A 12,471-nucleotide genomic window follows, 5' to 3' on the forward strand; every position below is an offset into this window, starting at 1 on the left:
GTGTATTTCAGCAAGCCATGGGTACAAGAAGGGAAATACCCTCAATGGGATGACAGACAATCTCAGGGCACACCCACTCACAAACACACTCTCACCAGGACCAATATTCCCTGAAGCCAATTAACCTACTGTACCAGTATGTTTTTGGACTGTGGGAGGAAACTGGAACACCTGTAGAAATCCAACATGAACATAGGGAGAGCATACAAAAACCACACAGATAGCAACCCAGGCGCGGAATGACCAACATAACAAAATTTAAACTATATGAACATAGAATCTTTTAAAGACTTGTTGAGACTTACATACAGATTGTGTATTCAACTAAATTCACTTCTGGGTAAATAAGATTTAATAGTTGTCCACTGTGACAGGATCTGTGACAGAACAGGATCTTTTCTAGTTTATTGCAATGCTTAGTAGTTCAGCATGAATCAACTGCCTATCCCCTGCTATGGGTGGTTGGCAAAGATCGGGCCATGCAAATCAACTTGAAACGGGGAAAAAAAAACATCTAAGGACTCCTATAATAGGATTTGAAAGTTCAGCCCTGTACACAGCTGTCAACAGGACCTGATAAGGATTTTCCAATCTTTTCCCATTGAGGCAAACTGAATGACACATCACTGCAGCCCAAAGTCTGACACACTTCAGACAAACACATCACCGCAGTGCTCTCCCAGCACTTGGAATGCAGATCAGCCCTCTCTGCATATTTAAGAGCCAGTTATCATAAACTGAATCACTCTTCAGTCTGTCAGTTTTATTAATAGCCATGAAGGGAAATCAGAAAGCCCCAGATATGTCAACAGTTTAGGTGGTATTATTGTGCCACAGTTTTTCCATATCCTATTTGTTCTAATTAATATGTAAGACTTACCCTAACAGGATACCCAGACATGTTTTTACATGACATTTCAACCATTTTCTTTGACACTATAGCTTTGTATTACCTTTATATTACCCTAGCATTTTTTATTTCATTTAAGCTCAATTTAATTAAGCTGTTGCATGTATTGTTTAACAGTGAGTAAATAAGAAAAGAAAATCCACTAGCAATATTTTTATAATGAGCCAACTGCAGCAAATACTAAATATTTTTTACTAACACTTGTTACCTTAAACAGTTTCTGGGATGAATCTACAACCAGGCCCAGATATGCCAGAAATGTTAAGATCAGAGTCAGACACTAATTGTTTAAAAGGTTTCAGAGGCACAGTACAAGCATGTACAAGCAATTACATTTAATTTATTCTACTATACTTTAACAGTGATGTGAATTATTTCAAAATTAAATAACACATTTATATTGAGAACGTGCATCTACTTTGATTCATGCTTCAATGCAGAAGGCAGAATGGATTTATACTAATGAGCTAACAGCATCTTGATTAGAGAAAACATCATTGTAATCCCTTTTTTTCAACTGCATCTACAGAACAGGAATTTAGAAGGTTTTAGAACAGCAAAAAGCAAATCATAAACTGCTACACAGTGTTCAAAATTTATGGTTAACTACAGTATATACTACGTCTATATCTGCATTCTGTCTGATCTGTCATTATATAACAGAATTACATAGAAAACAATTGGTAAAAACACAACTAAATATTTAAGACAAAAAATGCAGGCTTTTAATGGTGATGTTATTGTATACCATCTGCATTAGCAGCAACAATGATAAACTACTCTATTATTCATATTTTGTAAACAGACATATTCACAATATTAGCATATTTCAATTAGCCCATCGCACAACTGTTCATGTTAAGATGTCAGGAAAACAGTTAACTGTATACGGTATAAGTAGTATTCATATTCATATTAAGCTAAAAATGAAGAAACATAATCAATGTTTTCCATAAATATATTCTAAATATAGTAAATATAGTAAAAGTCCAACTATTCAAGTACATAGAAGTCTATCCTGAAAAGTAAGTATTTAACAGATCAAATGTATCCAGCTCCTGTACACACTGATATTTAACATTAGGGAGGGAGAGAATTTCCCTTCAGCTACCTGTATCATAGACAAAATTGTCTGCATGTATTTGTCTAAGGTCAAACTGAATACTTGTTGCATTAATCTAATTCGTCCTGTGATGTTCCAAATATAATGAAAATAGACACATTTATATTTTTAATGATGTGAAAAAAGGACAGTGAAAAAATGTTAGGTGTTGTACTGTAGGTGGATAAGTTTAGTACCACACCTTTCCGGGCAAATATGTACATATTTTGTTATTATGACTTAAAAAAACATTCCATAGTTTATTGTTTAATGGATAACGTCCCCTACTAATTTACTCTGCAGTTCAAAGGAACAAGTAAAGTTTAATTCCACAATGAAAAACAGAAAGGAGAAACACAGTGCTTCGGTTATTGGGAATCTTTCAGGAGTCGGGTGCAGATATTGTTTCTTCTCTCTGTTTTTCAGTGTGGAATTAACCTTTACTTGTTCCTATGCAGCCAGCAAACATCTTTTAAATCAATGTTGTCATGCTTACAAAAATCTGAATTTAGATCACAATTTAATCAATGAAAAATATATAATCATGGTTGTTAGAACATTAATGCGTCATCTGCCATATTTTAAAGGTTTTTATTTTTCTTGCAGAATTGGTTTGTTCTGTTCTGCCCAGACACACAAAAAAAACAAAACTGAAATTTCAGAGCACATTTCTATCTGTGGCAAGAGAGTTATGTGTGCCAACATACAGAAAAAGGCTCTGCAAAGTTCTACCAGAAGGACAGCAGACTGTGATTCACTTTTATAAATAATCTCACCTATGAAATTGTAACCTATTTGTTAGTTTCACAATCCACAAGAATTTACCACCTAAGAACAGGTGGTTTTCTATTTAAAATCCAGCAATCAAACTGCTTCTGACAACAGGAAAATTGTGATACCGCCTGAAAATAAATCTGTCTGTGTCTTAGTCACAGACTTGGGAACAAGTCTGGCCCAGAGCTGAGGTTGTGCAGATTTGGAGTAACTGTGTCTTCAAACCATTTACTGTATCCATCTGACTGAAATGCGGTACCAATGTGATTCGGCAAGTTGTTACAATTCTATAATCTTTCCAAATCTCTCTTTGTATTCACTAGGTCAGGTAAAATCTCTAGGTCATCCCACACCCTGAGGACTCTCACAGGAGTTACAAATGTTTTTATTTAAAAATACTCTGGTGAGGACTGTGAAGCTGGAGGCCCATTTCAGGACACAAGGAGAGGTAAACACTGAACAAAAGAAAAGCACTCTCCTGCTTAATTTTCTGACAGAGCTGGTTGGGGGGAGGGGGTCCAACAGTTGCTGTATAATCACTTAAAAAGCAGACTTTAACAGGGGAATACAAAGTATTAAAGAGGATGATTTTCAAAGAGCAGCCAGAGAAACAAACCAACAGAAGCCCTGAGGCCTAACAGATAAGTCAATGGCGGGTATCTCAAGCTTGGCACACTGTGACTTTCACCTCTGCCTCAGCTTCAAGACCTTCAAAAACTACAGACAACAGCGGAACATACAAAATGGCAAAATGCCATCTTTTTTAAGCATAAAATAAAAATATAATACTCTCTAAATGTCCAGACACATGTATTTCTTATTGTATATCTCATTAACATTTATTGTAGCCAAGAAGTATAAATAAAACAAACATTGAATTGCATGGCTTTGGAAAACGTATACCACTACAGAATACCATTCTTACACATTTAAGTTTTAAACCTATAAATATTTGTACACCTTTCCTTTTCTCCATTCAAAGAACAACAAAGGTTTCCCTCATACACTGATTTTAAGTAGTGCAAACCTTTTTTTAAAATGTAATTGATATATTTCCTTATTATTTAATAAGGAATTTATACTGTATTAAACAGTTGAGTTAACAAGAACTATACTGTCTGGTCCCTTGTTTATTAACATGTATATTTAATATGACTAGACCCTGATGAAGGATGCCTATATACTACAGGCTGTCTACATACAGTACAGTACCATTGTCTCAAAAAATGCTGATAGTACACCTTTTTTCTCATCTTTGATGTTGTGGAATGACAGAAAAATGCAACTCACATCTTGATTTTACATCTACCAGTAGGGACAGGCTATATAAAAGGCATAAAGAAACAGCCCACCCAGGTACTTTCATTACAGCTTAAAACATGAGTGCACATCAGTGACATCAGCAGTCATAGTGCTCTACTCACGTCCTGATTGGACATCTCCCAGTAGGGCCTCTCTCCGTATGACATCACCTCCCACATCACAATGCCATAGCTCCACACATCACTGGCTGAGGAGAACTTCCTGTAGGCTATTGCTTCTGGGGCTGTCCACCGAATTGGGATCTTCCCACCCTGAAAATACACACAGTAAGTTAAACATTGCCTCCTGAACCTGGAAGTAAAAATGCGAAGGTCACAATATTGAGAATCTGTTTTTTCTGAAATCGTTTTTTATTTTATTTGTGTGAATACACACTGTACCACATACAGTAAGCCAAAATACCCCTTTTAAAAAAAAAACTGATATAACTAATCTGTAAGGAAGACTTGAATAAACATGATTCAAAATCATGTTCTTTATTTTCATGGATGATATAATTCTTTGACAACTATATCCAAAGACTAAATGTGCTGAGGCACATACAGTACAACTGAGATCTTAAAATATTATTTGATTGCTTGACTAAAACGCCTATGCTTATATCAGTCCCTGCAACCTACACTTCCTTGAGATGATTTTGGATGTGACTGGTAATATACATTTTGTTATTGATTATGTTAATTAAACACAAAGGGCTACAAGTGGTTTCAGGAAGGTATATTGGAAACTAATATGCTTCCATTAACTACAGTTAACTACCAAACCAAGAAGATACATGAGTACATACATCCATTCTATAACGACTTTATCCAGTACAGGGTCGTGGGGGAACTGGAGCCTATCCCAGCAAGCAACGGGTGGAAGACAGGAATCTCCTGGTTGGGATGGCAGTACATCACAAGGTACACACAGCAGAAACACAGACACTCACACCAGGGACAGTTTTCTCTGAAAACAATTAACCTACAAGTATGTCTTTGGATTGTGGGAGGAAACTGGAGCACCCGGAGGAAACCATGTGAACCTAGGGCCCTATTAATACAGGGGCAGCCATATGCTAACCACTGTGCCACCACGCCACCCTACATGAGTACGTAATTAACATGATAAATGTGAAGTTACTGTATTTGGTGAACTGTCCATCTGATATGGAAATTGACTGAGCTAGAAGAGACAGTGTAATAGTGGGAGACTTCAAGTTTCCACACATAAACTGAGATAACTAAATGAGGAGATAACAACAAGAGATGTGTCCAGTTCTGTTTATATCATCATAGCAAGAACTCAGTTTAGATAGCTCCAGAAGAAGGTCACAGAAAGAAAACTCAGTATATTGCTGTGTGGAAGAGTGTGAGTTATAAAAAACAGCAACAATAACAAAGCTTTAGAAGGCACCAGCTGAAGAGTGACAGGAAAAAGGCAAAAGGCATATAGCAGGGTCAGATTTAATCTTTACTTTGCGCTCAGTTACATGTTATCCCTTAGAATAGTGAGTGAACCATAAAAAAAGAAACAGAATAAAAATAGATTTAGAGGTATAGAGGTTAGATTAGATTTAGAGTTCAGAAGTTTTTACAACAGTCTGTCAAATTATATCATTATACATACTTTATAGAAAGTATTATACGAAGAACCTTTTGCCTCAGATGCATTAGGAAATGAAGTGTAGCCTGTTCCTATTCAAGATTTTACTGTGATTTTACAGGATGATGGGTTTAATCTTTTCAGAATGTTGCCATGAACTTTAATGCATTAAGAGTATCACTGTGGTAATACCAAACCCAAACAAACTTCTGTTTTGATGAATTGCTCCAGCTCTTTTGTTTTCTGTTATTCATTATTTCACAAAGCTGACACTGTTTCTTTCACTTCTTATCATAGCCTTTGTTTCAAATGTGGAAATACAAACAGACAGAGCTTGCCCTAGAGGAAGATGCTTTGTAGGGTTCTTTGAAATGGAGGAAGCCAGAGGTTGCAAGATCCCCTTTATGATCACAAACTGACCTTTGGAATCCCATAATCAGAAAGTATTCCCAGCACATCTCCCTTCACCCTGAGTTAATGTCACTGAAAGTGCTTCTTTCTGGAGTAAATCCTGCTTTCTGGTTCATAAATGTTTTGTATAATTTGTCAAATGTGTAATGACTCAGTGCTGCTGGAAAAAGACAGGTGAGAGTCAATGACTGTTCTTCAGTTGTCAGACTTTTTAAGAGTGTTTTTAAAAATACAGGAAGAAAAAGAAGACAACCTGTGGCAACTCCACAACTCATTATCACCTCTCTTGTGCTTTCTACTACCTTGCCCTGCACAGGCTTCTGAGTCTAACAGAGCTGTGAAGAAAATGACTCTATTTTTAAGTTTCCCTGCCTTTTTTTGTTTTTGGTAAAGGACACTCCATTGTTGATGCAGTTAATTGGCCAGCTGGGACATAAAATCTCTGTCATGAAGTGATGCCTCTTTGACGTGAGAGAAGATCATAATCTCTGTTTCATTTATACCAAGTTTTGCTGCCATGCAAAATCTACCTATTAAAAGAAAAGGCAAAAGAAAAACTGCTCAACAGCCAAATCCCCTGGCAGGTAGGAACTGCGCTTGAGAAAGTAAACTGACAATGAAATGGAAAACCTTCCATGCACATGCGTAGTTACTGACACTTGGAGACAGGATCCTTTTCATCTAGGCTCAGTATCAGACTTTTGCACTAGAGGGTGACTTTTCAAGCAGAACAGGTTTGCACAGGATAGAGATCTATATTTGAACGCATACAACCATAAAGTTCTAGAGTGCATGGAGTATGTAATGAGGTAATTAATTCAAAGTGTTCCGTTATTAAAATTCCAATTGAGTTTATCTGTAATCTTATCAGAAACTCACTCTTCGATCTGGGTCTCCAAGTGTGTTAATGTATCAACTTGGAAGTTTTGAGTATTTATCAATTCCAGACACAGACAAAAAACCTTTTCATTAACATCAGATACTCATTATTACCTCCATAACCTTACACCAGAACAAAATCTGAAATCTTTCCTAATGACATTCGCTCAGTGCAAAATAGGTCACAGATTCATTATTCCCAGCACAGAATTGTGGAAGGTGAGACAGAAGCCTGTGTCTTCTACTCTGGTAATATTGTAAATAGTACATGTACAACAGTGTTGAAAAAGAAAAGTATATCTTGTTTAAAACACTAACTGTATTCAGTCATAGAAGAATAGGATCACAATAATTCCTTGGTGAAGTGTTCCTTGCACATTTGTGGAATGTAAGAATTCCTAAACCTAACTGCTAACTGCTGTTAAGGTGACAGCTTTTGATTATTATTTAATTTTGCAATTGATGTTCTTTTGTCTTTTGTTTTTTTTTAGGAAGAGAGACATTTTAATGGAAACAATGATCAAACTACGTGAATTTGTTTCTCAAGGCACACAAAAGATATGATCATTCAAGAGCCAAATGTTGTGATGATTTCTCAGCGGTCTTGGGGTGAATAAACTGTAGAGATTCTTATTATCTCTAGATGCATTGAACAGTTAGGAGATAGAACAGCTTTATACACAAAAGCACAGATGAAGGGTCACAGAGGACACCTGAGCAGTATTCTGACAATGAGCCTGCAGTTAAGCAGTCTTCCTTGGCTATTGGGGATATACTTTCTGGTAGAAGCCAGATGAGACACTTTTTCACATGAGACACAGGTTTCACTTCCACACAGAAATAGCCCTCAAGCCCTTTTGTACATATGAACACTGCTAAAAAACTGCTTGGAAATGTCCCAGATGTCCAGGCCTGGGCTTATTGTACAGATACATTTATATTATATTTATACATACCTACAGTATATATTCAAATATACATCAAGTTCATATAGATATACAACTGCTACAGTATGATACAGGCAAAGGGGTTGAACATTTAATGAAAATACTATAACTGGTTGACATGCATTAACAAAGTATTCCACAAAACTTTTCAAGGTGACAATTTTGGGACATTGCTTTAATGTTAACCCAGAGCAGATACGAACTACAGAGCTGCAACCCTGTTTGTTTTTGTTTCTACGGTTACACCTGAATAATCCTGAATGTCAGGAACGATGTTCCTGCAGGCAGAAGATTTTCTCAGATCATAAATGTGTACTTGCAGCAGCCTGATTAATGTGTGCATCCTTCTGTTCTTTCCACAAGAAAAAACTCATCACAATTCTCCCAAAAGAGTCTCTGACATATAATCAGACTCTACGCAGCACAGTATTCCTGTGCCTTCTGTGTTGACCGATTTGTTGGCATGCAGAAAATGGCTTTCCTATTGCACACACAATTCCCAGCATTCAATATATATCACACAGAAGCAGCCAATAGAAAATAGGTCACTGGGGTCTGAGTCAGATTTAGAGAGTTGCATCTTATTTTCTACCCATAACTGTAGGATAGCTCTGTGGAGAGCAAGGTCCTCTACAGGACCAATTGGTGGCAGCAGAGTGCCGTGCTTTGCAAAGCCCTCCTTGAATGGTCTACCAAGCCTTCCTAAATGCAAGCAGGAGAACTGCACTCACGCTGGTGGTGTAGGCAGCCTCAGGGTCGTCCTCCAGCACGCGGGACAGCCCGAAGTCGGACACCTTGCAGACCAGGTTGCTGTTGACCAGAATGTTGCGGGCGGCCAGGTCTCGGTGCACGTAGCCCATGTCAGAGAGGTACTTCATCCCGGAGGCAATGCCCCGTAGCATGCCCACCAGCTGGATCACTGTGAAATGCCCATCATGCTTCTGCAGGGGACAGACAGATGGGACAGCTCTCAATGTTGGAAGGATACTGTTTCATAGTTTCCTCCCATCACGTCTTCAATGAAAACACCTCCAGCATTTTGAAAGCAATCTCTTACAAACTCGCCGCATGTCTTTTTTTGGGAGTTGGGGGTGGGGTGGTGGGGGTTGCAGGTTAACTAATTAGTAACTGAGAAAAGGTAAAGGCTGTTCCAGTGCTGCTCAGAGCTCCATCTGTTGAGAGCTTTCAGGAATCCCAGGGGAAACGCTAATCTCTTTCATGAAAAGAAAAAAAATGCATCAGGTTTCTTTATCCCAGAAAAGATAACGCAATCTCTGAAAAACTGCAGCAATTGCCACCTGTTGCCTTGTGAGAAAGGAGCTATAATTAAGCATGGGGAAACGATAATTGTAGCAGGCAGAAACTATCGAAAAGGAATAAGCAAGTAAGCTGCATTTAACAAAATCTGCATATTTTAGAAGTGATTGTTCTACAAAAGCACCAGATGACTTAATGCGTATATCTACTGTACACAAGTGCTCTCAAACAATATGATAATGGGATTCTCTATGAAGAGACGCTCATCCATTTGTAAATTAACAGTTCTAGAATGACTTAAAATAGGCCACAGATGAGGAAAGCCACCACTTTTTCATTTAATGGACTCAAGCATCAATGTGTTATAATTTTTTGTAATAATTATTGTTGAAATCAGTTCTTAAAACAACCTGCTCTTCAAATGCCTTAAAGGGCTAAAAGCACCATCTCACCCGCAGGAAGGAATCCAAAGATCCATTCTCCATGTATTCAACCACAATCATTACCGGTCTGCCTGGAATGACAGAGGAAACGTTTAGAAAAGATTCTACAATAGACTTTGATATATTTAAAGAAGATCACCTGTAATGAATTAAAACAAAATAAATATGTGAGACATCTATGGTCTTTCTTTACTTCAATGGTGAGAGAAGCAAAAAAAAAACAACCTTTCAAATTAGATTAAAGAAAATATTCACATCTCATATTTTCTATGCTGTAGCTAAAGGGGGCCCTCTGCAAATTCTTTGTGAAATGTTTTGTAATCCACTTTATTTACATTTTAGGAAGGGGTAAAAAGGCTTTAAAAATTGGTAATTCTTACATAAACCAGAACAAAAGGGCAGGAACCTGTTTCAACCTATGGAATTCCTTGTTTAAGTTGGATACCATAATTGACTTAATTACTAGAGATTGAAGACAGTTCTTTGGCTGCTGTGAAGAAAATATCAAATCCAAGATCTACTGCAGTCTAATAAGCAAGATCCAATATGTGAAATATTCTTCCTTTCCCACTCAGATCAGTGAAGGTTTCTGTAGCACATGAAACTTTGTTCACAAAGTGGTCCATACAGTTTGGGGTGGAAAAAATAAAAATAATTATCATGTAGGTCACATGTCTTCTGTAAGTGTATTAGAACTTATGCAAAATCACAATGTCCTGCAATGAAAGACTCAATTTCTTCCATGCCTTTCAATTTCTTACATGCATAAACTGCCCTAACAGCTCATATAGGAAAAAAAACCCAATTGATTTCTTTTTGGTTCTTATCTTTGATAAGGTTCTGCACAACTATGTATTAACTTACAGTAGTTAGAATCCAAATATCATATTCTGGATAAACAGTTAATTTATTATCTCTATATCTCTAGGTACAGTAAAGTGTATGCAATGTGCTCAGTGTGGCTCTTATTATAGACACACTATCTTGAAGGCCTTGAAAACACTGTACGGTATGTGCAGTCTGCTTTTTTCCCTTCTCCTCTGTTGATTAATGCTTACATAGCATGTAGACTGATCTAACTTGGGCCGGATCTCTGAATTTCTGTTTCAGGAAACCGATGAATCCATCAAATAGTCATTTAAAGTACAACAAATCCCATTTAATCTTAGGAGCGAACATAGTTCAGCTCCCTTTCTGTGCAACCAAGAGAGCAGAGCAGCAATTAGGAGACAGTGAAAGCTTAGCAGGTCGACTGCTACTTTAAATGCAGGGAAACTAGCTAGGAAATGGAAGGAATACTGTGCGCATGCACCTGCCAGCAGGATCATATTATAGTTATTATGGTCATATTTGACAATTATCTCCTGTGAAACTACTTCTAAATAAATTGCTACCAACTAGACAGAACATTGGGCACACCATTTACTGTCTACTCCATATACAGTACCATACTGGCCTTTCACACATCATATGACAGAAAAATATTTCATTAATGACCTCAGCACCTTGTTTTTCACCTTCCTGCAATTCTTAAAGCAACCTTTGGAATTTTAGTCTGTCTGGATTATTTTCTGCCAGACTGATAGATTAGTCTTTATGGGTGTGGAATTTAATCATGGCCTTTAAAAATGCAGTGAAACTCTGAGAAATAATTAAACATACTAAAACCATCTATCAATCTACATCAAGTGATTAAATCATAACATGGAAGTTAACCTTCCAAATTAATGTCCTCATTTTTTAGACGGCTGGATTTCTGCTGGCTCACAGCTGCTAGCAGTTCTGTACTCATTGTGTGCTTTGCTACATGAATGGGATGCTTGTGCACTACTTTGTCCTGTTTCTAATAAAAAAAAGATTACATGAAAGGCACAGATACAAGCGTGGTGTGGAAGGCTGAGCTGTTTGGAACTGTAAAGTGCTTTTTAATTAATATCCTGCACAACATACTATACAGATTTAACGTATGCCAAATTCTAACACACACACAAAAAGGAATTAGCCCTTTTTATTTGTTTTGATTTTCAATCTGCCAAATTTAAATTACGTAATTAGCTAGAACTTGCCAATAGAATACACATGCCTTGCCACCGTGTAATGGGAGTTAAAAAGGACAAGTGTATGATTATGAGTCTGGAAAACAGAAAACCTAGGCAAAGGGATATGATACTTTCTCTGACAAAGTAATTAAGACTCCATTGGCTACAAGTCAGTTTCCTCTCTGTTTTTCTATGGATTAGGGGATCTGAAATAGCTGTGCAGCAAGAGAATATCGGCATTCATGCAACCATTCAAATCAACCTCCAGTACATATTGCTGCACAAGTCCATTATTTGATTCTTCAGACTGTGGTTCCTGTGGCGAATTAACTGGTGCTGATTAGATTGATTTATTCTTACCATTGAAGAACAGCTGTCTGAATTCATACTGATTTCCCTATGTAGGGGTTCTCGATAGGATACACATTCACTACGTATTTTAATTAAAACCAAAGATGTGTTGTTAAAAAAACATGCAACAGTAATTCCAGTCAATTGATCACTTTGCAAAACTGAGATGAATCTCTCTCTCTCTCTCTCTCTCTCTCTCTCTCTCTCTCTCTCTCTCTCTCTCACACACACACATTAAAATATCTCTCTTTCTACTTTTTCTGTGGGCCATAATTATTCTGACTTGTTTTTCTTCAATGCCTTTGACTGAATAAGATGTAGTGATAAAGATCTATTGACTTTAGGGAACATTAAATCTTCTTTACAATAGGTGACACATGAGCATCTATTCACTCCCTGTAGTGCGTGAGCAAACAGGACAGTTTCACACATCATTTGACCCTTTCAGAGG

At 37.2% G+C, this 12,471-nt stretch overlaps 1 protein-coding gene and 1 long non-coding RNA gene across 2 annotated transcripts in view; one reads left to right on the forward strand and one right to left on the reverse strand.

The window, feature by feature from the left end:
• The window catches only part of epha6 (eph receptor A6), a 280,518-nt gene that overhangs the window by 8,903 nt on the left and 259,144 nt on the right, over positions 1-12,471 (reverse strand). Inside the window, exons 12-14 of the mRNA XM_069197241.1 lie at positions 9,640-9,701; positions 8,662-8,871; positions 4,211-4,360 (exon numbers count right to left, since the gene is read on the reverse strand). Coding sequence (XP_069053342.1) covers positions 4,211-4,360; positions 8,662-8,871; positions 9,640-9,701 — 422 coding nt within the window. The remainder of the gene's footprint in view (positions 1-4,210; positions 4,361-8,661; positions 8,872-9,639; positions 9,702-12,471) is intronic.
• Positions 4,303-8,079, forward strand: LOC107079209 (uncharacterized). Its single transcript, XR_001480165.2, has 4 exons — positions 4,303-4,375; positions 4,923-5,011; positions 6,498-6,688; positions 7,475-8,079. It is a non-coding gene; the product is annotated as an uncharacterized lncRNA (long non-coding RNA).

The sequence above is a fragment of the Lepisosteus oculatus genome, chromosome 13, assembly GCF_040954835.1.
Source record: "Lepisosteus oculatus isolate fLepOcu1 chromosome 13, fLepOcu1.hap2, whole genome shotgun sequence".
Lineage (NCBI taxonomy): Eukaryota > Metazoa > Chordata > Actinopteri > Semionotiformes > Lepisosteidae > Lepisosteus > Lepisosteus oculatus.